Source organism: Tilletiaria anomala, assembly GCF_000711695.1.
Source record: "Tilletiaria anomala UBC 951 chromosome Unknown K437scaffold_9, whole genome shotgun sequence".
Classification (NCBI taxonomy): Eukaryota; Fungi; Basidiomycota; class Exobasidiomycetes; order Georgefischeriales; family Tilletiariaceae; genus Tilletiaria; species Tilletiaria anomala.
Genome location: NW_013547013.1, coordinates 209997 through 233116, shown reverse-complemented (window position 1 = coordinate 233116; position 23120 = coordinate 209997). Strand labels below are relative to the sequence as shown.

The window sequence follows — 23120 nt, the reverse complement described above, 5'->3', positions numbered from 1 at the left end:
TCATGAGTGATGATAACAATTCCGGAGGCCAGCAGCCGATTTTTCCACCTTCACCAGGTAGCGGCGGCGATGATAGTCCTGGCGGACCGCCGGACGACCCCACCATGAACCCGGGTTATCCAGTCGAAGACGGCGACGCACTCTCGCTGGTCTTGCCGCTCCTCATCCTGCTGTCAACCCTGATCTTCATTTTGCTCCTTTCCTCCATCCTCGTCCTCGTCTTGCGGCGGCAGTCGCGCATTTCTCTGAGTGAGCAGGACGGGCCCGTGGATATTACATGCGACGAAGAAGACGTCAGAGCGTCTGTCGCTGTGGAGCGGGAGGAAATGTTCCTGCAGGGTCTGATGGATGAGGCGGTGCGCCAAGGCTATCGGCGCGCCAGCGACTGGTTCCTGGCCAACCCGCCAGCGAGTGTCTCGACTGACATCACGCTGTCGCAGTTCCTCAGCATCCAGGAAAAGGGCGTCAGCGCATGGAGCTTCGATCCGGACTACGAGTCCAACCCGAGCGTCTTTGTCGAAGCCAGGACTGAGATCACCTTCCTCGCTGATGGCGCAGGCATGGCGCCCCAGGAGGGCGGTGGCGTCTGTGTGCAAAGTAACCTCCCGGTCCCGAAGCTAAACGAAGTATACTACTGGGAGGTCAAGATGTTCAACAAACCCGACACCACAAATGTGGCCATCGGCTTGACAACCAAGCCGTATCCGAGCTTCCGCTTTCCCGGTATGTTTGCGCTCTGGGGAAGGAGCATTGCAGTCACCATCGGGTGCTGAAGAATTTTGTTTCCCACCTTCCCCCTTACAGGCTTCCATAAATACTCAATCGGCTTCTACTCAGCTGACGGGTCAAAGTGCCACAATCATCCGTGGGCTGCGCAGTCATATGGCCCAGCGTATGTGCAAGGCGATGTAATCGGCGTCGGCTATCGCCCGCGCAGCGGGACTGTCTTTTTCACGCGCAACGGCAAGAAGCTTGAGGATGCATTTGTCGGGCTCAACAGGCACAACTTCTTCCCCACCGTCGGCGCGGACGGCCAAGCGGAGATCCACGTCAATTTTGGTCAGGCCGGCTTTGTCTTCATCGAGGCCAATGTCAAGAAATGGGGGCTTGCGCCCATGGCCGGCACACTCGCGCCGCCGCCGGCGTATGGCCACGAAGGAGGGAGCATCCTGATCGAGAGTGGTCAGCAGCAGCTGCTGCTGCAGAGCACCTCCGGCATTCAGCACCCCCAGCATCAGCATCAGCATCAGCATCAGCAGCACCTTGCGGCTCATCAGGCCTACAGGAGCGCAAGAAGCGGCGAGGAGACGCCGCCGCCCCCGCTGTCTGACACCGTCTCTCCTAACGAGAGTCCGCGTGCGCGTGCATCCAGACTTTCGGTTTCAGCCCGAAGGCGTGCTCAAGGACACCACCAGCAGGAGAGCCGCACGGGCTCCGAGGTGAATGCTCCATTCGTCGTCGGGGAGGATCTGTCTTCGTCTTCTTTGTCTGCCTCGGCTGCAGTACGACAGCGCGCCACATCTGGGGGTTCAGAGGACGATGCGCCTCCGAACCCACCTACACCTAACGGGCTTGATATCAGTATGCATTCCCTCTATCATGCGCCAACTGCTCCTTCCCGTGGACGCGGTGGACGAGCACATGCCCAACCTGGGTACTTGCAAGTCGCGCTCAATCGTCTCAGCAGCCCACCGCCGTACAGCCTCGATGATGAGCTACCACCCCCAGGCACATCAGTTGCTGGTTCACGGCGCACCAGCTGGCTCGCAATGCTCCCCGGCTTTGGGCGGGGCGATTCCTCGTCGCAGCCAGCGACGAGGCACGCGGGCGGACAGGGTCAAGGCCCAAGTCGACACGCGTCGATCGGCTCGATTCATTCTGTGCATTCAGCCTCTAGCAGCACGGAAGACGATGCGACGCATCCAAATACCAGTCATGTACCAGGCCGCACTCAGTTGTTCGCCAACTCGCTCGTCAATCTGCTTTCTGAGCGTGGTCTGCTCACACCCTTGTCGACCGACACGCCGGACTTGGCGTCGCCCGGCTCAGAAGTTCCTGGCGCTAACCGCGGTGGCGGTGGCGAGCAGCGCCGCGATTACTTCCACAACAGTCGCGGCCCTGCTCCAACAGCAGCAGCAGCAGCAAGTTCTGCAGAGGCCGACACGCCGGGACGGTACGAGAGCTTGACCAGCGCCAACGCCGGCATAGCTAACGCCAATGGCAACGGCCATGCGAACGACGTGGACTTGGAAGCGAGGACCCACGCCAACACGCAGTGCAACAGCCGCTCGTCATCGGCGGGCAGCGCAGCGCTTGCATGGGTATCCTCCATCCTTGGTGGAGCTGGTGCAAACCAGGGTAATTGAGAGGAATAGAGCGGGTAGTAGCGCAGCGAGCGGTACATTTTGAATATGAAGTGTTGTACTTCGGACAATTTCTGTCCATCATTGTAGTATTCCAGCATCAAATTGAGCAACTGTCCGTATTGGTATTACAGACGCACACGTTTCAAACGTGAGCAGGGGACTGCAGGGCGCTTTCATCGGTGATGATCGATAAGGCCGGGGGGTTGGGCCTTGCGACAATCGAGTGCGGTGAGGATATATGCAAAGTAACCAGCAGTGTATCTTGTATGTCGAATCAAAGCAAGGAAAAGATAACATAGTTCACATCCGAAACTAAATGAGGTATCATCACGGAGTTGTTCTGCGCAAAATCGAAACTCTATCTAACGTAACCGCCGCTGCACCATTTCTTCGCGATCCAACGCGTCTGGGTCAAAGCCTCTCGTCTCTTCGATGAGCAAGACAGTAGCAATGAGCCCTGCGATGGACACGCCAAGAAAGATCCAGAAGACGCCAGTGGGACCAATCGAGTTCGAAGACGCGAGTGTGCTGAAACCGAGCGCGGAAATGATGCTGCCAAGCTTACCGCAGGCTGCAGAGACGCCGAGCGCCGTAGCGCGAACTTTGGTTGGGAACTGCTCGGCAGGGATGATGAACGTGGTTGCATTCGCACCAAAGTTGAAGGAGAGTTGGAGGATGACGAAGCAGATGAAGAAAGCAACCGGCTGCGTTTCGAGCCTGGGGTAGATCAAGGCGAGGATGAGGAACATGACGGCATTCACAAAGAAACCGAGCATCTGGATCTTCTTGCGACCTAGTCGAGTTTCGATCAGAGCGATGGTGATAAAGTAGCCAGGAAGGAAGCCAGCTAGGACGACAATGAGATTTCCGGTGGCCGTCTTCATGAGTTGAGTCCAAATATCTCCCTTTGTGCGGATAACCGGGGATGAATGGTCAGCTCTACCGAATGGCAATTCACAGCTTGAAGGGCATGCTGCTGCGCCAGCAGGAGATGACAGCCGGCTCACCTGTGTGTAGTGGAGAGCCGCCAACAAACTTGTCTGGTTGAGGTTGATTCCGTAGAAGGTAATGTCCACCAAGAACCAACACAGGGTTGTGCCTAACAGACGACGGAAATGTGTCCACTCCTTGAAGTACTTCCAGAACTCATTGTGCGGCAAACCGACGCTCTTGAAATGCCATCCTTTGGCGTTGGCCATGGCGTTGCGAAGCGCCTCACGCACCTCTTGCGCAGATGGTCCGCGCTTCTGCTGGCCATGCATATCAAGTTTATGCAATGTGTGAGCTCTGTCGTGGCTGAGGGCGTCGAAGCCAGGTGAGGTGCTGGAAAAGATTTGGGCAGGCCCGTCGGCACGGCTGGAAGGCGAGAAAGATTGTTTGAAGCGCATGGGACTATCGGGGGGCATGTCCACCATGGCGATTTCCTCGTCCTTAACATCCTTCACAATGACTAGACCAGCTGCTGAAGCTTTACTGACGTAGTCTGGATGGTCCTGAAGGTACCGAGCCTGCACGAATCTCGACGATCTGCATGGAAGAGTGTGCGAGAGTGTCAGATACCAAGATAGGACGTGTTCAACGGCCCATTCGCTTTGACTCACTCGACCAGCGTCAGACGGAAGTAAAGAACGATAAAAGATGGGACGAGGACAGCGCCTTGCAAGATGCGCCACGCGCCTCCAAGATTCTGGACATCACCCGCAATCACGGATGGCTTGTAAGCGGAAATGACAATGATGGACATCAGCGAACCTGCCAATGTACCCCAGCCTTGGTTCGAGAAGATGATGGCGAGAAGAACGCCACGCGTCTTGAGGCTCGCTCTGTCTGCAACGATGCAGCCGCTGAGTGCATAGTCGCCACCAATGCCGATCCCCATCAGCGCACGGAAGACACAGATCCAGATGGTGACGCCAAGGCCACCGAGTTGGTCCGGTGCGGAAATCATCTGTGAGGGCCATGATTTTCAGCAGCAGTCGAAAGTATGGGCTGTAGGGTTAGAACAGACCCACCAAAATGATGGCAAAGATCACAAGAGCTAGCTCCTTGCCGTACAAGACGCTTCGTCCCCAAAAGTCACCCAAGAAACCAAAAAGCAGCTGGCCGATGACATTTCCCATGTTGGCGCTGGCCTTGAGCACACCCCCGGATAAGCCCCAGTCCAGCTGAGTCTGCTCCGCCGGATAATATACGCGCAGGAGGATTGGATAGATCAAGTTGATGATGAAGAGGTCGTAGGAGTCCATCATGAAGCCGGCACCCGCCAACGCAAGCAGCTTGATTTCACCAAAGGTGAGCCCAAGCCAAGTTGTCGCTCGTCGTCGCTCCACCAGTGCAAGCGGACTCTTCAAGTTACTCTTGGCTCTGCGCGGGTCCCGTTGTTGCCGTTCCGCTGCGACGGTCGATGTGGTCTCGAGGGGTAGGCTGTACGATGCATGCAATCCAGCCGCTGTTTCTAGGCCGCCATTGAGATATGAAGTCGCAGCTGCAGGGCCTGCCGACATTTTAGCGTCCTTTAAAGTTGTAGAAAAAGGCCTTTGCAATGCAGAATCCATGTCTTCCTGGCGTGGACCCAGCTCTGATGAGAACGGAATGAAGTCCTCTTTTTGCATATCGTAGTCGACGTCGTCCAATTCTGAGCGCCTGCTGCTGTGCCCGGATGAGCGTTCGAGAGCCGGCGCTATGGCACTTTGCAGCTCGCTGCTGCCTCGAACGGCACGAGACGAACCGATGAAGCCCCCAAAGAAGCTGGCTCGTGGATGAGCGTTGCCACCATGGTCGAGTTCCGAGGAAGGCCGAGCAGAACCCGTAGTTTGTGCGCCTGATTCTTCTGAGGCGGACATGTAGTAAATGCCATCCCAGGCGTCCATGTCTGAGCCGAACGGCATCTTGGGTGGTCAGCTCGTCCGCGTCCTTTCGAAGCGCAAGCGAATATGTGTGGCCGGTAGCAACAGGCAGCCTGAATTCTGAGAGCCGGATACCTTTGAGGAAAGTCGACGCAAGAAAGGGAGATGGCAAGGAGAAAGAGAAATAGAGAAGCTTATTGACAGCTTTGAGGCATGCCGGGCAACAATGGAGGAGGCATCGTCGGCCCGGGGGGCTTCAGCTGCTTTTCACACTCCAACAATGGATCCACTGGATCTAGCCGAAGTCATCTTGCAACAGAAGTGCAGGCAGGAGGAGCAGCGGGCTGATGGCTTTCCGGGGCTAAGATTTTGTTCTGCAAAACCGTACGTGACCCGAAATTTCTAAATTGAAGCGAGCCTTCGGCCTTTCAGTCGTTCACACTTCACAGCTTAAATGCGTCGACTACCGACAGACTAGAACCCAGGTTGCACCGATGTAGCTAGCTTATTTAAGTTTGAGAACATGAGCCATGCCCTGAATTTTGTAAGGCCACTCTGGCTATTTCTATTAAAAAAATCGCATACTACCCGAATACATACATTTCAAGTTTGGCTCATACGTACAACGTCAGACGTACAAGCTCCAACTAACCAGCACTGCTCCAGCTGCATATCGCCCAAGCCACTCACCTGGCCTTGTCCAAACGCAACCAGTACAAATTGCACCGCCGCTCTCAAAACTGCCACTAAGCTTTTATACATATTACGGACCGACTTGAGAGTAGGAATGGGATCTTGTTCCAGATTCCTAGCAGATCCAGTGCGTATATACCAGTCCAGGTCCAAACCCTAGCCCATTCGCCAGACCCAATCCTGCAGTGCACGGGCTCCCTTTGGTCTTCGTTCGGACTAGCCCTGACCGACCCCGCCTCCGTCACAAATTTTATGTATGCACTATGTCCCTTTACCCTTTGACCTGTTTTGGTACGATCTGCGCATTGCTCATTGCGGGTGTGGTGTTTTGTAAACTGTTGTTGGACTAGGTTAGACCTGGATAGAGGCAGGAGATGGGCTGGTGCATACAAACACACTGGATGCCGAGCTTTGGGCGTTCGCACTGCGCTGGGCGCTGGCAATAAAATATGCGGCTGGTTTTGGTCTATCCTGGTACTTGGCTGTTGGCTGGATGGCAGGTCTTGACATGATGACACTTCGACATTGACAGGTCTTCACGTGCTTGCCGCTTGGTGGGTCACGCGTTGACACGTTTGGCTTGTCTATGTACATATCGCGTCATGACCTGATCGTCTGCTCGCACTCAGTCACCCATTCATCTCTCTTTGATAATAGATCCCGAAAGCTTCTAGAGCTCGACAGTATTTCGACAGTTGAATCAACTCTGTGGGTGCTCGTAAGCGTGTCGGGCCGTCACTGTCACTGCCTCTCGTCTTTCTCATTCTCCAAAATGCAACAAGACGAGGAGCGACCACGATCATCTCTGATCAACATTAACCTGACAAATCAGAAGTCCAAAACAACATTTACACCAATTCTCTCTAAAAATATGCATGTACATGCATTTACGAAAATCTACGCAAATTGTAGCCTAAAATGCAGATAAAGAGAAAAAAGAGTAGGCAGAATCGCAAATCGGGTGCATATTGATTTTGTCATTTGTATGTGCGGACGCTGGACGCTAGGACACCAGGTAGCATCGAGCCTTGTATGCACATCCATAAAATATGAAATATGAAAATACCCTGAGTCTACCAAAGGGCTGGCTAGACCCCAATATCAGACCTAGTCAGACTGTTCGAGCCCAGGCCCCCACAGGCTAACCGGCTAGAGCACTGCCAGTGGCGATATTATTGCTACACTCAGTGTACCGAAGCAGACCGCAGCCTGACTCGAAAGATAGTATTGGGTCAACACACGTGCACAATCGAGCGATGTTCATTGGTTGCTGAGTTTCCGGAATAATGCTCATGAATTCTTGTCGCCGACGGCGCAATCTGGCACAGTACATATATACACGCAGGCGGACCGTGCCACAACACTGTTGCAACTGCATGCGGCGTGTTGCTTGGTGCCTGGTTAACCTCGCTTCTGGCGCCGCTAGCCGGGGAGTCCGGCTAAACTGAGACGTACCAACTTGTTTAAGACAAGGGCGTTACAATCGCCGACGTTCCGTCGACACGCAATATATTTCTCTCATCACAGTAGCTGTTACACACTTCTCATATGTTGGGAATCCGTGACTTCTAAAGGGCAGCGTGATCTTCAAACGGCATCTCGATTCATTACAAAAGTTGCGAGGCGCGACGGACAAAGGCTTCCATTCTTTTTCAGAAGGAAGGTGGAGAAGCGATTTCGAGTGGGTGCAGAATGCGAAGAGCCGTCGCAGCCTTTTTCAAAGTATCTGGCGAAAGCAATCATGCCATGAAGTGCAAACACCTACTGCATGAGACCTAGAGAGCTTGCAATGAAACGCAAGGAGCAACAACAACAAGCGTTTAAATCTGTTCATTTGACCTATCACATTGAGTTTTTGCATCTGATACCATTTTTTTGCATAAGCAAGTGCAGTGTTTGCAAAGGGCCTTTAGTTGGCTTTCTACGGAAATATCCCTGCAGTCCGTAAAGAATGAGCTGGAAGATGATCCATTACAGCGCGGATGGCATCGTGCACAGTCTGCAGAGCCCGATGGAATTTCCGTTACTAGCGAACAGGCAGCCCCTGTTTCCATCAAAGTGCGCGATTGCGCCTGTCTTGACCAACTTATGAAAACTCGAGCTGTGGAGGCCGGAAAGAATCTGCGATTGGAAACGGTGAAAGCTGTGGCATTCAGACTGATGGCTGAATATGACTGTGTCTGACTGTGCCGAGCAGATGGAAAAGGCAGACTTGATGTAGATGGAAAGTCAATGCTTTCGAATGTGGAACTGGGGCTGAAACATTGACGCAGAGATCCCTCTGATCTCTTCCACAGTCATAATGCCACGATACCGCAGTACTCTAAAGAGTGAACAGGATGCTCGGGTATCCATCACAAAGTCTACCGGTGACGTGAAAGCTCGTGCATTCTAGAATGGCTTTCACCAGTTTGAAAGAAACCGTGGAGTTTTGAAATGAGTGGACTGGATTTGCTGGCAGATACATCCTGGTGCGGGACTGGCGATTCCGTGTGAACATAAGATTGTATAGGCACTCCGCTGCTCCATGTGGGACAATAAAAAGAATATCATCCCCGGCGGTAGGAGGAGCTTCATCTGTGGCAACCGCAAAGCTCAACGCGGGCTCATGGAACCGTCACATCTTCGAGCGGGGGTACCAAATCGCCGGATCGGCGGATTATCGGCGGATATTAGTGAGAAGGGATCTGTAAAGTGATCGAAAATATACTTGAAAGCAATCAGCGGCGAGATGGCACTCACCAGAAGAAGTGGATGGGAGTATATTTGCGTGTGCAAAGTCAATGCTCGATCCGCTGCAACGGGGTGGCCCTTCGCCAATCTGTAAAGAGCATGGATGAGTTAATCTGGCTTTCCATGCTAGCTTTCGAGAAGGCAGGTCTTTCCATTCTTGCCTGTGAAACGAAACGAAGGACATCGCTCCATCAAAGCCGGCCCAAAGATGATGAAAGTACGGTTCAAAACAAGCGAACATAAAATACCGCTTGCCCACGTCGCCTCTGCAAGCACAACAACAGCCGTCTGATTTGCTTCCCAGCTCAAGTTTGCCCGTCAGCTTTCAAGAGGTATTCAGAGACATGTGCCGCAGTACTAGCATGCTGTGCGGCCCAGCGAAGCCCGATAAAGTCGGCCGGTGTGGCCAACAGCCAGTTACAGGTCCAACATCGCGTATGACGATGGAAATGAATCGTGATTGAAAGTGAAAATGTGTATGTACGAAGCCTTTGTTGGGCTCCATTCCGGATATGATGCATCAAAATCCCGCAGGGAGAGAGGGCCACGCCCAACACAATACCGTTTCACTGTAGGTTTATCAGGTTGCCAAGTACTTGCGACACACAGAGGGTGGCCCTACCGGCCAAAAATCTCAAACTTTGGGTCCGTTGCCAGACCCGCGAGAGATATACATCCTGCAGTCCGCAAAAATGATGGTTCATCCATACTCACGTCTTTCGTTTCTTTGATGACACAGTCGATCAACCAAGACGTCCGAGAAGGCGATGCGTTCAAGTTGCTGTTGATCGAGTCATATCAGTCTCCAGTTTCGAATAGGACCTTTCGAGTTGTTGAGTGTTGCACTTGCGACGAGAATATGATACAACATGAGAAAAATAGGTGCAAGGAAGCAAGAGACATAGGCTGCCCTATCTCGATTGCTTTTCCTGAGGGCGCAACAAATTTAGCGAATGATGCGCTTTCTAGGCTGCTTGCGCAGGGCCTTCCAAACTCACAGATCGGTCTACGTCACTTTCGAGCTTCTCAACGCTCTTGGACAACAGCTCTCTTTTCCTTCTGAGGCTGGCAACCTGCTTCTTGAGCGCCTGGAGCTCGCGTTCCGCTGCCTTGACAGCTGCAGCAGCTTCTGGCGTGCCCTCTGCTGGCACTGCGGTTGCAGGAGGAGCGGGGGGTTCGAGCTTGATGCCCATTTCTTCGAGCTGCGCCTGTTGTTGCAGCGTCTGTAGAGCGCCACAGAGAGCATGTGGATGGACAGCTTCAGCGACACGGATCGGCCGCTTCCGCAGGGCAAGTGACTTAGCAAGACACACCTTGTTTCGTAGCGCCTTCATCTGCCTCTCCTCCTTCTCTAAACTCTCCTTGGCTTTGTCCATAAGCTCGGTCAGCTGCGGTGCAATTTCACTGCTGAGGTGGTCTCGTGCTTTTGTAATCTCTGTCTCGCTGACGAGGTCAAAATGACGTTTGTTGGACAAAACCACTGAGAGGCGCTCGTATGGCGCGATCATATGCCCCATGAAGGCATTCATATCTTCCAGATGTGCACATGCTAGCGAGACCGCTTGGATGCAGTGCGAGATGTTTGACAGCTGTCCGGCATTCAGGTAATTATGGTATCCAGCCGACGTCGTGAATGATGAGGTGGGTCGCGGGCCATACGCCACATACGAGTCACGCGGTGCCATATTATAGCCTTCCGTGTGTAGCCAATGTAAGGATCTGCCCTTGAACTCGCAAGGAAAGCAAGATGGTGGGATGGGAAGCGTGAGATGGAAAGGAAGAAAGAACAACACCACCAAGCAGGATCGCGAAAGCTTGTAATTATTATTTATGCAACGCGTCGCGTCGCCGGTTGTGCCTCCTGAGTCCCATGTAGCGCATTGTTGAGACGTGCTTGAGAATATTACGTACATATAACTACGTGCATACCATACATAGCCTTTCTACAGATACCCTTCATTGAACCTTCGGCGCTGCGTGACTTGACCGACCTATGATCTTCCGTGGATACTGCTCGATTGCTAGCAGCAGCAGCAACGCGAATGCGGCTAGCTCAGCTGATCAATTTTACTGGCCAGCGGGTAGCCGTCATTGCATGACTCGACTGACGTATCCCCAGCTGACCTCATCCTCAGTAGCGGAATATCACAGCTCTTGCCTCGTTGGCATCGAGTGAAGGCAGATGGATCGAACCCTCGCGAAACTATCAGAATGCTTATTTTATTTATGCAGCTTCCTTCGCGGCTGAAATCAACCAGAATCCCCTTCGCAGAGAACATCCAATGATCAGAGCCAAGGCAGCCAAACGCAAGATGGTCAAGTGCATCCACACTCTGAATCAACGCGTCATTATCCCGAAGGAGAGGACAGCAATGGAAGGTGGTGCAACCCAAGTGGATCTTGGTCCGCTGCCTCCCAATTTCCGGCTCTCAAATCTGAAAGCCGATGTCAAGGGACACAACTACGTCCCCACATATGTGAGTACGATGAACGTGCATTTTGCTTTGGGGGAATCGCGAGCTGCCTCTAAGGGATGATACGCATGTCTCTGCTGTAGGCCCATGATGTGTACTTGCCTTGCAACCTCCCTCACATGCACCACCAAGTCCATGGCGCGAGCAAGCAATGGGCTCATGGTAAAGCAACTGACTACCTTGTACGCAAGGCACACCGGAAGACTCGTTGAATTGGTCTTGAAGTACCACGTGTGGCGCAAGGCACGCATAGCAATCAATATAGTCCAGCGCCGCACTCTTTAGTAACCTCCTCAAATGTTGTTTTCTTTGCATTCATACTTTCAATCAGAGCCCATTCATCCGAGGTATTGATGCGGCAGAATACTCGTCACCGTGGTTCATTTCGAGCAATGTAAACAGACGAGTGCAACGGAATTGGTAACTGACTATTCTAGGCAGGCATATTCATTCTGCGTAGTGTGCGGGCCATACATTTGCAAGCTTGCGCAAAATTAATCCCGCCTGAGCACGCAAATACCTTCGACGTGGCTGCAAGCGTTTTGAAGAGTCAGCGACAAAGAACAAAGCCAATACTTCGCATCCTGACGGTAAGCTCACTTGGTTTGAGGGAAAAGATCTGCACCTCGGATACTGAGAACATTGTAAGCTGGATCCTTCGTCAAGATCGACCCTACGTCTCTTGCTTGCGTGTGCACATTGCAGGAGACATATACAACGTTCCTCGGCGCGAGCTTTACAAGTTGCTCGATGAAGGCGTCGTCGCACCCTCGTCTAGGCGGATCGATGATCACCGTTGTCTGCTGGGGCTCGTAGTCGATTGTACCGAAGATATTCTCTGCGTTCCCTGCGAGAAATTTCGCATTCTTGATGCCGTTCAGCTCGGCATTGGTCTGGGCACATTTGATGGACTCCGAGCTGAGCTCGACACCAGCGACTTGGTCAAACAGGTGTGCGAGGCAGAGTGAGAACAGGCCAGAGCCACAATATGCATCGACAAGGTAGTGCTTGACAGCGCCGTTCGCATCGGTAGCATCATGCGCACGCGATGCGATAATCTCGTCTCGGACGTATCCAAGAAGATCTGGCAGTATAGAGCGATTGTTCTGGAAGAATGCGCCGGCGGGAGACTCGAATTTTATATTTTCAACCATCTCCTTCACCGTTGCTTTGTGATCGGTGATCGCCACACAGGGACTTTCGGGCGAGTCGAACGATGATAATGAGTCTCGAAGCAATAGCGTCGCACCATTCGGGAAATCGAAGATCGTGCTGTGAGTGGCAGAATTCGGTGAGCATTCAGATACGTTTTGCCTTATAACAGAGGCCGCAAAACGTACTCCTTGATCCGCTGACGATGTTCCGGAAGAGCCTTGTTAATAGTCTCTGTCCCGATGGGGCACTCTTCAATGTCCATCACTTTGCCGTCTTGCCCATCAAACCCGATAGCAACCTCAACCGAAGGCTTCACAGGCAGTGGGCCGCCCTCGTCCAAACTCTCGTCCCGCTTCCGGTTGCCACGACGGAATCCTAATGTCCGTCTGTACTGCCGCGCTTCTGGCGGCAGGTTGAAGTGAGGCGTGAGCTTGGTGCGGTATGCTCGCTGTTTCGGTGACGGCATGGTTGGTCCAATCGCAGGAAGCACAGAAGGATCCAAACCTGAATAATGCTTGAATGCGTTCTGGACAACCCGTTGTTTGAGCTCGAGTTGTACGGGATATGCCATATTCTGTGAAGGCACCGCTGTTTAGAAAATGAGAACATACTTGGGTGATGCACAAACGCACCTGGTACTGGCAGCCGCCGCATTGGTCGAAATAGCGACAGAATGGCTCCGCTGTCCGTAACTCTGAGGACTTGGAATCGAAGTGGACCACCCTTGCCTTTGAGAAGAGGCCTGATTGAAGAGCTCAAACAGTATGAGCAGACTTCCAAAGAAATAGGCTAGTGTGCATACTCACGGTCGTTAGATTGAATTGTGACCCTGACACGTTCTCCTGGCAGTGCCTTAGGCACTGAGATGATCCAATCGTTTGTTGGCGCGACCGCCAGGCCATGCCCACCTGCTCCGAGAGCCTTCACATCAACAACTAATTCTTCTCCGCGCTCAAATTTTCTTTCAAATTCTTTTCCTGCTTCCAGAATCGCTTGCACCGTGCTTTCACCCAAAAGGTCCTGGGCCTCGTAGAAGATGGGGTCCTCGCCGAACTTGGCGATTTTCTCCGCAGCATCCTTTCGTAAGCGCTTCAGCGCCTGTGCTTCCATCTTGCGTTTCTTTTTGTCTGGCTGTTGTGTATGTAGTTGCTGCTTGGAAGTTGAAGCCTCAGCGTAGGCACCACGAGGCGCGCAAGGGTGAGCAGCATGGGAGGCCTCCTCGACGGCACCGGCCGGAGACAGAGATCGTGAGGCCCGGCGCTTGCCATCGTTTGGCTTCACCAGGGGCTCGAAGCCGGTCATAGCTGAAAAAGGATTGCTGGGTGAGCTTGTGGAATGGAAGCCGCCCGTTGTGACGGGGAATAAGTGCGTTGGTGAGTAAGCAACCGCCCAGGCACCAGAAAACGAAGTAATTCCTGTGCGTCGAAGCAAAAAATTTGTGACAGAGGCGAGCAAACGACCTGGCATCGATTCTGCGCCGGTCAGCAGCAGAGCGTTCGTTGAGGATGCGAATCCTTACGTCAGGCTCGATGCTCTCCAGTTGCAACTTCCAAGTCGAGAGGGTGCAACAAAAGGGCTCTTATGTCCAAGGGGATGTCGTACTCTCTGGGTTGAACATTATTCTTCGCCGATGGTTTTCTAGACCTTTGCTTTGGATTCACCACACTTTTTGTTTTTTCTTTTGCCATGTCATCTTTTTATTTCTTTTTCACCCTCCGAATGCCTGGCCAGCAGGTAACATCCATCGCCGTCTTATCCTCGAGTTCGCCCTCATTCCTGTCGAAGTCTCACCAGGCCCACCCTGTCAAGAGAGTACAACGTAACTTGGACTTGTCGACCAAGCAAAAAATTATTCGCAGCCCGTATTTAGCTTACTATCGACAAGCCTTCACCTATATCTTCCCGGGACGCGTGAACGCGCATTAATTGTTCTTGGCTGCGCTCCCGCACGTTGCGACAATGTCCAACTTTTATACCTACTTACCTGGCGACATTGCGCCCGACTTTGCAGCCTTCCATCGGCGGCTGCATGACATTCGACACTATCAGCTAGACCGATTGTGCAGCGCAACATCGGTTCCCCTCCTGCAGGGCTACGAATCAGAGCTGAACGAGGCATTCGCAGATGTAGAGGCCAGACTCAAGGCGCTCAGGCTCGCGAGTGATGATTATGATCGCGTGGAGGAGGTTCACGCCGTTCTCGTCGAGGTTGAGAAGGCTTCTGAGGAGCTTTCCAAAGCGAGGCAGGAGTCTAGAGCCGCGTTACTAGGAGCCAGGAGAGGAATTTCTGCAAGGAACGAGGCTGCTTTACGAGCGGAGCTCTCGTTGGACCGAATGGACAAAAAGGCTAGCCGCCTCACAGATCGATCGTGAGCCACGCATCCTAAAATAGCTCTGACTGCTGGTTGTCAGCTCTGAACCTTTGAACATTTGCTACAGTGGAGATGATAGGCTCCAAACAGCTTCGGAAGACGTCTCAGATGCTCTGAGACGGACAGTCGCTCTCATGTCGCAAGAGCTCGAAAAATCGACCTTCAGCGCGCAAATGCTGGATGAATCATCTTCAGCACTCCGCACGATATCTCTTGAATACTCATCTTTCTCTTCACTGATTAAGTCATCCACGCGATTGATCAAGAGCATGGAGCGGCAAGACTTACACGACAGGCTGATGGTCATGGGCAGCATGCTCTTCTTCCTCTTTTGCGTGGTATACATCCTCAAGGTGCGCGTATGGGATCGAGGGGCGACGCTCTTTGGCTTCCTCTTCCGTGCCTTTGGTTTGCGAGGACGCTCGCGGGAAGAGGTTGCAGTGTCTTTGAAGCTAGCGAAGGAGGCGGCGCAAGAGAGCGCCAGGGCGATGTCGGCCGCAGCTTCAGCATCGTCGACGATGCTATCCCAAAGCATCGCCACTGCGGCAGCGGCAGCCGTGACTGCAGCCAGCAGCTCCATCGCATCCGTATCTTCGCAGATCTTCGCGACGCCGGCGGCAGACGAGCCGACCGAGGACAGCAGCACTCGACAGAACGCAGCAGAGCAGCAAGCCGGAGATCAAGAAGGACCAGAAGTACCGGCTTCATCCAGATCGCCTTTGAATATCAAGCACGCGGTCGCCAATAGAGCACAGAAGGGGAAGTTTCATCGGCCAACCGAAAAAACTGAGCTTTGAGGCAGAAATGCAATTATACACTGTATTCTATAGTGGACCGAAGGTCTCCATGTATGCTACAACATCTAACCACTACAGAATGAATCGCTGAATGGATCAAAGACGGGGTGCTGTTTTTGTAATCGTTTTCGTATCCGAAGAAGAACTCGCTCGCGGCACAGGAAGGACGGGCTTCTTGATGCCGGTCATGGGCTGGAGCCTGAATTGCACGTCTTTGAGAACCTTGGTGACTGGTTTCCACTGCTCATAGTCGTCGATAAGCTTGACAATGTGATCTCCAAACAGGTCCCTCACGCGCAGATCTTCCAACAACCCTCGCAATGCCCACGGGAGTTGGTACGGGTTCCAATGCTGTGCTTCGAACGGCTCGATCTCGACTGCGGGCAACTTCTCCTCGGTGGACCGTATCGTTGGCTCTGTGAGTGGGCTTGTGACCTCGAACAGGTAACGCACGGCCAGTGCGTACGTCGCCGGCTCTTCGTAGATGAGGGAGTGGCCAAGGCCGCCATACAGCGACCCAGCAACCGAGGAGCTTAAAAGAGTAAGCAAGCTGTGATCGGTGGAGCCAGCATTGCGCACGGCGACGCAAAATGTCAGGAGGTTGACGAGGAAGTCCGTCCGCGGGAACGCTTGTCCGTCAACATAGAGAGCACGCAAGATGTTGGGATGCGATACAGTGGTGTTCAGCGCGCTGTAGAGCGGCACGACTTGGTCGTCGACCGAGCCGACATAGAGAGTCTTAACACCAGCAGACAGACAGATTTGAAGTGAAGCGGCGTACTGCTGCGATGCGGCCGTCTTGGAGGACTGAAACTCGAACAGCTCCTTGGCAGCAGCAGTCTCGAAATAATGCAGGTACGAAGAGGTAAGGCTGCTTTGAAGATGCGTAAAGGGGCCATTGTGAATGCCGCACATAGCGAGTAAACAGGTACTCGTGCGTGCTGTTGAAACGTGCTTCTGTTCGATGAGGCGAGCCAAAAGGTGCGCAGAGACGACTGCACCTTGAGAATGAGCGGCAACAAAGAGTGCGTCGGCCGACTGGAGATCGTCTAACCAGGTCTTATTCGCCAAAAGACCTGAGAAGAGCTTATCCACGCGGTCTTTGACCTTGCCATCCCCCTGCAGCGGGATAACCGTGACGGCCTCGGGGTTGAGGTCCTTGCCTGCGTCTTTGAAATGTTTCCGCACAGCATCCGCCATCATCGAAGCAAACTTGATCGAAGTACCTGTAGGCTCGCCCATGACCGTCTTGAGTAGGCCCTGCGTGAACCAGCCATGTACGCCAATGACGCACACCTTGGCAATCTTCCCGTAAGCCTTGTTCGACGCTCGTCTCTTGTCGTCCATTGCTGCCCACGCTTTGGGCAAGCGGCTGGCCGCGTCCTCTTCTGACGAGAGCCCGCGCACGCCGACGGTGGGTCGACCCATGCGATCAAAGTCAGGGACTTTGGAGAACAAGTAGCTGTTAACAGTAGAGAGCGTGCGCTCCAGCACGCCAATGCGCGGCGGCAAAGAACGCGGCGGCCGACCAAACGTGTCCTCAAAAGAAGGCACAACAAGATTGGGGCCATTCGGGCGCTGCGTACTGGTTTTCTTGACATGTTGGAGGACTTTGGTAGAATTACTTTCCAAGGGTGCAGCAGGCCTTGAATTTGGCGGCTCTGAATCCGCTTTTGACACGTTGAGCGCAACAGGTGTGTCATGCGCTACCAGGAAAGCTGTACCCTGCAGCTGAGGGCTGTTTGACGCTGAGCTGGTGCCACGAATCTTTGTCAACGACGCGATGGTGCGCAGGGTGCTTCCACCGGCCGATTGCGAAGAAACAGCCTTGCTAGCGGCAGCTGCAGCGGTTGGTGCCGCTTGCGTCGTTAATGTTGCATCTCCCTGCAGGGAGCGCTGTGCGCTTGCTGAGACCTGAGGCACCGATGCTACATCATCGCGTCGATGGGCATTCTTGGACGTAGGCGCTGCATCATCCAGGTCCATTGCTTCTGGTTCCTGTTCGACAGCAGGCCCTTGTCCATGACGGGCAGGGTTTGCACTGACCAAAAGGAGAAAGAGGGAAAAGGAGGAACTGTCAGTGGATTAAGATTAAGTGCATTTTTCAAAACATTTGCTCACCTTCGACCGGAAAAGAAGGAAACCCAACTAGCCTTCGTCTGCCCGTTGATAACAGCAGCGCTGTCGCGAATGTCGCTCGCTGCGGATCGAACAGCTGCCGCAGTGCTGATCGCGTTCTCCACCTTTTTTGCGACCACATCCTTTTGCGCGGCCGACGAGGACTGAATCCCCACGCCCTGCATGCGCGCGAGTGCTTCGAATTTGACCTCCTCAGCCGGCGTCATCGAAGGAAGTGACGCTTTTGGCACGCGTTCGACCGTGGCTGCGTCAAACTGTTCTTGCCCTTGAACACGAGCTTGATTTCCAGTATCGTTCTCGGCTGATGAGCGACCTAGATACGGGATCCAGCTGATGATGTATAAGCCGACTTTTGCGCCTGTGACATCGCGCGCATGTCGCTGGCCTTGCCCATTTGCTTGCAGAGATGTATAATGAGCTGGACTGTCGCTGTGGCCCTGGGCATGGCCCGGCGTTGTGTGAGAGGCCTCTTGAGGCATTTCAACGTCCTCGCTGAGATCCATCATCTCCGGCTCCGCTGCGTACGCATCGCCTATGTGCCGAGTCTGAGCATTGGTCGCCTGCCCTCTCCATAAAGTCCACAGACGCGATGTGGTAGGTGCTGCTGGAACCTCAGACGGTGCAATATGCTCTTCTCCGGTGGCTGCGGAATTTGTTTGTGGTGTGTCCCCATTCGAGCCATTTTCGTTCCAAAGCAAGCGCAATCGCGAATTTACTGGGTGTACAGCGACAGAATGCAGCATGTCCACTGTTGACGCGCTTGTTGTCCCACTTGCTTCCGGCAGGCCGGGCGTACTGCAAGCCCGATCCGCAATCCAGGCTCCTTCATGAAATCCGGCTGAGGAGTCAGCTTTGACCCCTTCCGTGATTGCTTCCACTGCTGGCCCGCTCTCTTCGAGTACCACGCTGCCTAGCCCGAACCACGTCTTCCGCCTCGCCTTACTGGCAGCTGTAGAATCTTTGCATTCCCTTGGCCCCGCCACCAGACCTTTCTCCTTGGTATGAATCCCCTGCCTTTGCGTATCGGCTTGCTCCTTTTGAGGAGCCGAGTGAAAGGGTAGATCAGATGGAGAACCTAGGCGTCCATCCGCCTGCTCCGTTCGAGGAGTTTTTGCCGGTCGGGAGACTTCATAAACTGATGTGGGACGTGACCTAGCGAGGCCGCTGTCTGCCCTTGTCTCTCCCTTAAGCGTTGAATTGCTAGCCATCTTTCTCAGTCTGCTTTCGGCAGCACTGGAATGATCCGGCAAGCTCTCCGGGCTGAGGTGATACGCATGAGAAGCAAAAATTCCACACTCTTCTCGTGAAGGGCCCACAGCATTGTCCATCAGGAGCGCAGGGGCCACCTTCGAGGACGACGCGCCAGCCGTGCTGCTCACGGGTGAAGGGCGCGAGCCGGAAAAAGAGCGAATGGAAAGATGAGACGGCGACGAAGAGTAGGCGTAGGCTGAGGTGTTCGAAGTGCCAGAAAGTGCTGAGCTGCTGCGGTGTACGCTGCGAATGCTGCGCGGTCGATGGCTGGAGGGATTCAAACTGCTGCTCTGAAAGGGACTCAAAGTGTCTGCGCCCAGCCGAGAACTCTGTTCGGCCTGGGCGTCAGCGGCGGAGCTGCGGGCATGAAGACCATTAGCGTTAGTCATTATGTTGGCCGGTTTGCCGCAGCTTCGCAGTTCGCCAACGAACAGTGCGCCCTGCGCTTGGACCTTGAACTAGAGGCCTGCTGCTGCTCGATGTCAGGCGGTGCTTATGTTGCACCGGAGCCATGAGACACCCGATGATCCGTCAAGCGAGGATGCGCATGTTCTTCCAATGCGACATCAGTGTGGGCAGTCACCAGCGCCCGTACGCGGTTGCAATTAAAACAAAACGTATGCACGATGGTGGGCCGTGCCTCCTATGTAGTCTACCTCGACGCTTGCTGCTTGTTGATGGAGCCGCCTGCGGTCGGGGGCAGCAACGCACAGTGGTCAGCGTGTATGTGCATCACTGCACACGCGCTGGGATGACGCGGGCGGGAGAGCCAGTAAGCCTCATTACGTAATATGACAACCGAAAACGATGATGAGTTACACACCCGAATTTCTCTCACCTTGATGAAGCTAGGCTAGGCCAGAAGGCTTTTAGAGCGTCGCGCAGGGACTGACGAAGCTCTCAATGAGGCCTATCAGACTCTTCCCGCAAGAGAGGCCCGTTGGATAGTATCGTAAATCTAATCGCTGTCCGAACTCCTCAATGGTCTAGCAAAGACAAAAGATTTGAGAGATCAGCAGAACTAATTCCATGACATCATCCAGGTGGTTGTATAGGGAGATGCACCCTACGGCCACCAATAACGCATATCATCTCGTCGGTTGAGCATGCAGCGTTGCACCAACCGGGAACTCTAACGCTGGCTCCTTGTGCTTTGGATGAAGCATGGGGAACGGGGTGGATGGAGATTAGCGAGCAACTTAAACGTGATATGTAGTTACGGTATGGTGTGACGGTACATGAAAGTTGCATGCGTTAGTACGGCGACTAGTGGATCTCCCTGCGTGTGCCATCTAGGTATATGGATAAGTGAATGCCTGTCAGCTCCTGCTCCGCTCTGCCTCTCTCTATGCAGCATCGCCGAGCGGGATGGTGAGCAGGAAGAGGTTCAGACCGGTGCAGAAGATGCCAGAGATCCAGTACGGCTTGCCGTACGGCGCCGGCTGGAATCGGAAGATGAGCGAGCTGTGTGACGAGAAAGAAAGGGACAAGAAGAGATGGTTAGCTTCTATATTTTGAGATGGCGCACTCCTCTCTCAACGCACTAGAGGATGCCGCCTAGGTTGCCCATTCCACCGACGATACCGGCCATGAGACCATTGGAACGCGAAGAAATGTGCGGCACCAGCGCGTACTTCGCTCCGTTTGCTGAAAAGCCCGAAAACGAAAGCATGAAGACGAAGCCCATGAACTTGCCGACGGTGATGGAGCCATAGTCGATCAGCACACCTAAGCTGATGGCGAAGAGACCTTGCAGAGTTGACAAACTGAGCACCTAGTACTTCTTGGCGGTGATGCCGAATCGTGCGTAGAGAATGTTGGCGCCGAGGCCGCCCAGGAAGCGCATGCAGATGTTCAGCAGACCATAGATAGAGGCGAGGTATCTGGCGTCGAGCTGCTGGAATGTCTTACTCTTGAACAACCCGAACATGCAGGCAGGTCCGTTTACACGTTAGACTGTGGGGTCTCGATCGTCCATGCAATGCAGGAAACTCACAAGCTGTTTGCAAGGCTTGCATCCAGTGCCAGCTCAAAGCCGAAAGTCGAAGCGTAAGACAGACTAAGCATCCAGGTTCGCGGGTCGGTCACAACGGATATCAAGATGCTCTTGGTGAGCGGTTCATTGACAGCAACATCGTTGGGTTTCAATGAGCTTGGATTATTTGGCTCGATCATAGCCCTGACGGCCTTTTCGCTGTGGCTTTTTGCGGGGCCACGCTTCTCCGTCGCCCGCCTCTCGTCCGCATCGATGTTAATGTCCTCGCCCATCAGCACGGCACCCGCGGTGGCTGGCGTCTCATGACGGTTGGCCCAGCGACCCATGGGATGGCCACGGGCGATGAGGAGCATGAGCCCAGCTGTGAACAGCAATATCGGAACCGGGACAATGACGAAGCAGATGCGCCACCCGACGTGTTGCGAAAGACCATCATGAAGGAGGCGCTCGAAGAGTCCCGTCTGAGTCGCAAACTGTGCGTCGATGTATAGATAGTGACGCGAAAATCAACAAACTCGTTGTGCTGCATTCTTGATTGCGATTACTCACGGTCACGCCGCCTCCCATGTTCCCCCAGCCTCCAGCAAGTGCGTTCGCAGAGCCGACGACAGCTTTGTCGAACCAGGCTGTCGTCCACGCTTGACCTACAAGCAAAGAGTAATGGAAGGCAGTCAGGAAAGCGCGAGGCGGATTTTTCCAGTCCTAGATCACGTACAAGGAGCAAAGGTGCCACCGAGAATCGAAATGAAAACCCGCACAGCGTAAAGAGAGTCAGCATTGTGTGCTGTACCAGCCAGACCGGATGGGATGGCACCAAGCAAGAGGAGGGCAACCATCACTTTTCGGGGTCCGAAGCGGTCCGAAGCGGTCCGAAGCGGTCCGAAGCGGTCCACAAGCGGGCCAGCAACGAAACGGACGAGCAAGGTGGCACTTAAAGCTGCAATATTGGAGTTGGCCACCTGGGCCGAGGTCAACTTCAGGTCTGATTTGACCGTTTCGGGCATGAGCGGTGAGAAGGCAAACCACGAGAGGAAAGCAACGAAGAAGCCGAGCTGGGGAAGGGAAAGGATGGAAGGTATAAGACTTTGCAAATTTACCGCGGTCGCGAACGACAGACTTACGGTTGACATCCAAAACGCAATAAAGTAAGACGACGTCACACGCAAGGGCGGTAGGGTAAACGATTTCTGGTTGAGGGGGTTGATGACCTCCAGCTCCCAGAGGGGCGACCAGCGGAAGGGGTGCCTGTATTCGCCGCTCACCACCTGTCTTTCCTTTTCGCTGCGGTACGCATCCGTAGTTGCGATCGCGCCTTCCGTTAAGGCGACCGGCGGTGGTGGCGGAGCATCGCTCTCTGTTGACTCTATGACAGGGATGCTGTCCTGACTACTTGCCGCCTCGGCAGCCTTAGTGTGCTCTAACTCTTTGGTGTCCATGTTGCGCCGTTGGATGACGTTTTTGTTGACGGCTCTATATAGAGCAATATATCAAACCTTTTACCGCGCGACAGATGCCCTAATCCGCAAAAGATCTAATGGAGGGTGCAAATAGCGACCTTATATTCCACACGAGTCATCAAGAAGATCACAACGAGAGTAACAAGTGGAATGCAGCAATACATACCAGCAGTGGCACAAAACCAAAATCATTCTGGGACCCGTGTAAAGAGAATGGTTTGATAGTGCGTCTTGGAATGCAGGAAGTCCGTCTTTACGTCTTGCTATCCAGCGACAGTCACCCTGTGAAACCCGGTGGTCAAGGTCGCAGAGACTGGAGACAAGATTTAGGATCCAGATTTCCTGGTTATTCAGGATGGAACAGTTCATAGGGATGTACATAAGTACACAGGGAGGTTAATGGGAGATGCTGCGGGTAGGGACGTTTCCTCTGGCTTTCTCCGTTTCGCCGTTCTCACACGCTGAAGGCATTTTTAATGCGTTCACAAGCAAATCCTGCGCTCTACTACAGCCGAACCTTTTTGACCATGTAGTATGCACTTGGGGCGCAAAGTCATCCCGCATCTTGTATTCTAGTAACTGTAAGAGGGAAGTGCCGCAGTGGTAGGGCTTTGTTCCTCCAGGCCCGAAACGATGCGCCATGCACACCTGAGATTGGGGTGTAGAGAAACGTGGAGAAATGGTCAATGATGGGGCCCTGCACAGTGCCGAGTATACACCGAGTGTTCAGGATCTGTACATTGTAGAAGCCCGGCAGCCAAGTGTACGTAAATTCCAAGTCTCCGATCAATGTGAAGTGTAAAGAGCGACGACCTTGAGACAAGGAGCCTGCAATTTGCAA

The 23120-nt window shown here is 53.5% G+C and overlaps 7 protein-coding genes across 7 annotated transcripts; 2 read left to right on the top strand and 5 right to left on the bottom strand.

Moving 5' to 3' along the window:
- Positions 1–104: 104 nt before the first annotated feature.
- K437DRAFT_220514 (SPRY-domain-containing protein) lies at positions 105–1184 on the top strand (the record flags this gene model as incomplete). The annotated part of the gene is made up of 2 exons (XM_013389948.1): positions 105–723; positions 805–1184. Coding segments are annotated over 2 exons (999 nt in total), but the record flags the coding sequence as incomplete, so codon positions are not given.
- Positions 1185–2450: 1266 nt separating this feature from the next.
- Positions 2451–5540, bottom strand: K437DRAFT_254154 (MFS general substrate transporter). The gene is made up of 4 exons (XM_013389947.1): positions 4379–5540; positions 3968–4314; positions 3374–3893; positions 2451–3271 (listed from the first exon to the last, which is right to left on the bottom strand). Exons 1-4 carry the CDS (start codon positions 5252–5254, stop codon positions 2729–2731), a joined length of 2286 nt encoding a protein of 761 aa, XP_013245401.1. The 5' UTR covers positions 5255–5540; the 3' UTR covers positions 2451–2728.
- A 3597-nt stretch (positions 5541–9137) lies between these two features.
- Positions 9138–10497, bottom strand: K437DRAFT_272423 (uncharacterized protein). The gene is made up of 3 exons (XM_013389946.1): positions 9952–10497; positions 9637–9861; positions 9138–9567 (listed from the first exon to the last, which is right to left on the bottom strand). The coding sequence occupies exons 1-3, from the start codon at positions 10321–10323 to the stop codon at positions 9550–9552; spliced, it is 615 nt and encodes a 204-aa protein (XP_013245400.1). The 5' UTR covers positions 10324–10497; the 3' UTR covers positions 9138–9549.
- A 1109-nt stretch (positions 10498–11606) lies between these two features.
- K437DRAFT_220425 (S-adenosyl-L-methionine-dependent methyltransferase) lies at positions 11607–13569 on the bottom strand (the record flags this gene model as incomplete). Its single annotated transcript, XM_013389945.1, has 5 exons — positions 11607–11643; positions 11713–12384; positions 12453–12841; positions 12900–13009; positions 13074–13569. The coding sequence occupies 5 exons, from the start codon at positions 13567–13569 to the stop codon at positions 11607–11609; spliced, it is 1704 nt and encodes a 567-aa protein (XP_013245399.1).
- Positions 13570–14040: 471 nt separating this feature from the next.
- K437DRAFT_243550 (Sec20-domain-containing protein) lies at positions 14041–15530 on the top strand. Its single transcript, XM_013389944.1, has 2 exons — positions 14041–14636; positions 14707–15530. The coding sequence occupies exons 1-2, from the start codon at positions 14227–14229 to the stop codon at positions 15434–15436; spliced, it is 1140 nt and encodes a 379-aa protein (XP_013245398.1). The 5' UTR covers positions 14041–14226; the 3' UTR covers positions 15437–15530.
- Positions 15485–19310, bottom strand: K437DRAFT_187429 (uncharacterized protein). The gene is made up of 2 exons (XM_013389943.1): positions 17558–19310; positions 15485–17477 (listed from the first exon to the last, which is right to left on the bottom strand). Exons 1-2 carry the CDS (start codon positions 19213–19215, stop codon positions 15533–15535), a joined length of 3603 nt encoding a protein of 1200 aa, XP_013245397.1. The 5' UTR covers positions 19216–19310; the 3' UTR covers positions 15485–15532.
- An 862-nt stretch (positions 19311–20172) lies between these two features.
- Positions 20173–22663, bottom strand: K437DRAFT_289013 (MFS general substrate transporter; the record flags this gene model as incomplete). The annotated part of the gene is made up of 7 exons (XM_013389942.1): positions 21944–22663; positions 21538–21874; positions 21372–21466; positions 20823–21295; positions 20608–20736; positions 20371–20559; positions 20173–20290 (listed from the first exon to the last, which is right to left on the bottom strand). The coding sequence occupies exons 1-7, from the start codon at positions 22256–22258 to the stop codon at positions 20173–20175; spliced, it is 1656 nt and encodes a 551-aa protein (XP_013245396.1). The 5' UTR covers positions 22259–22663.
- Between the last annotated feature and the right edge of the window lie 457 nt (positions 22664–23120).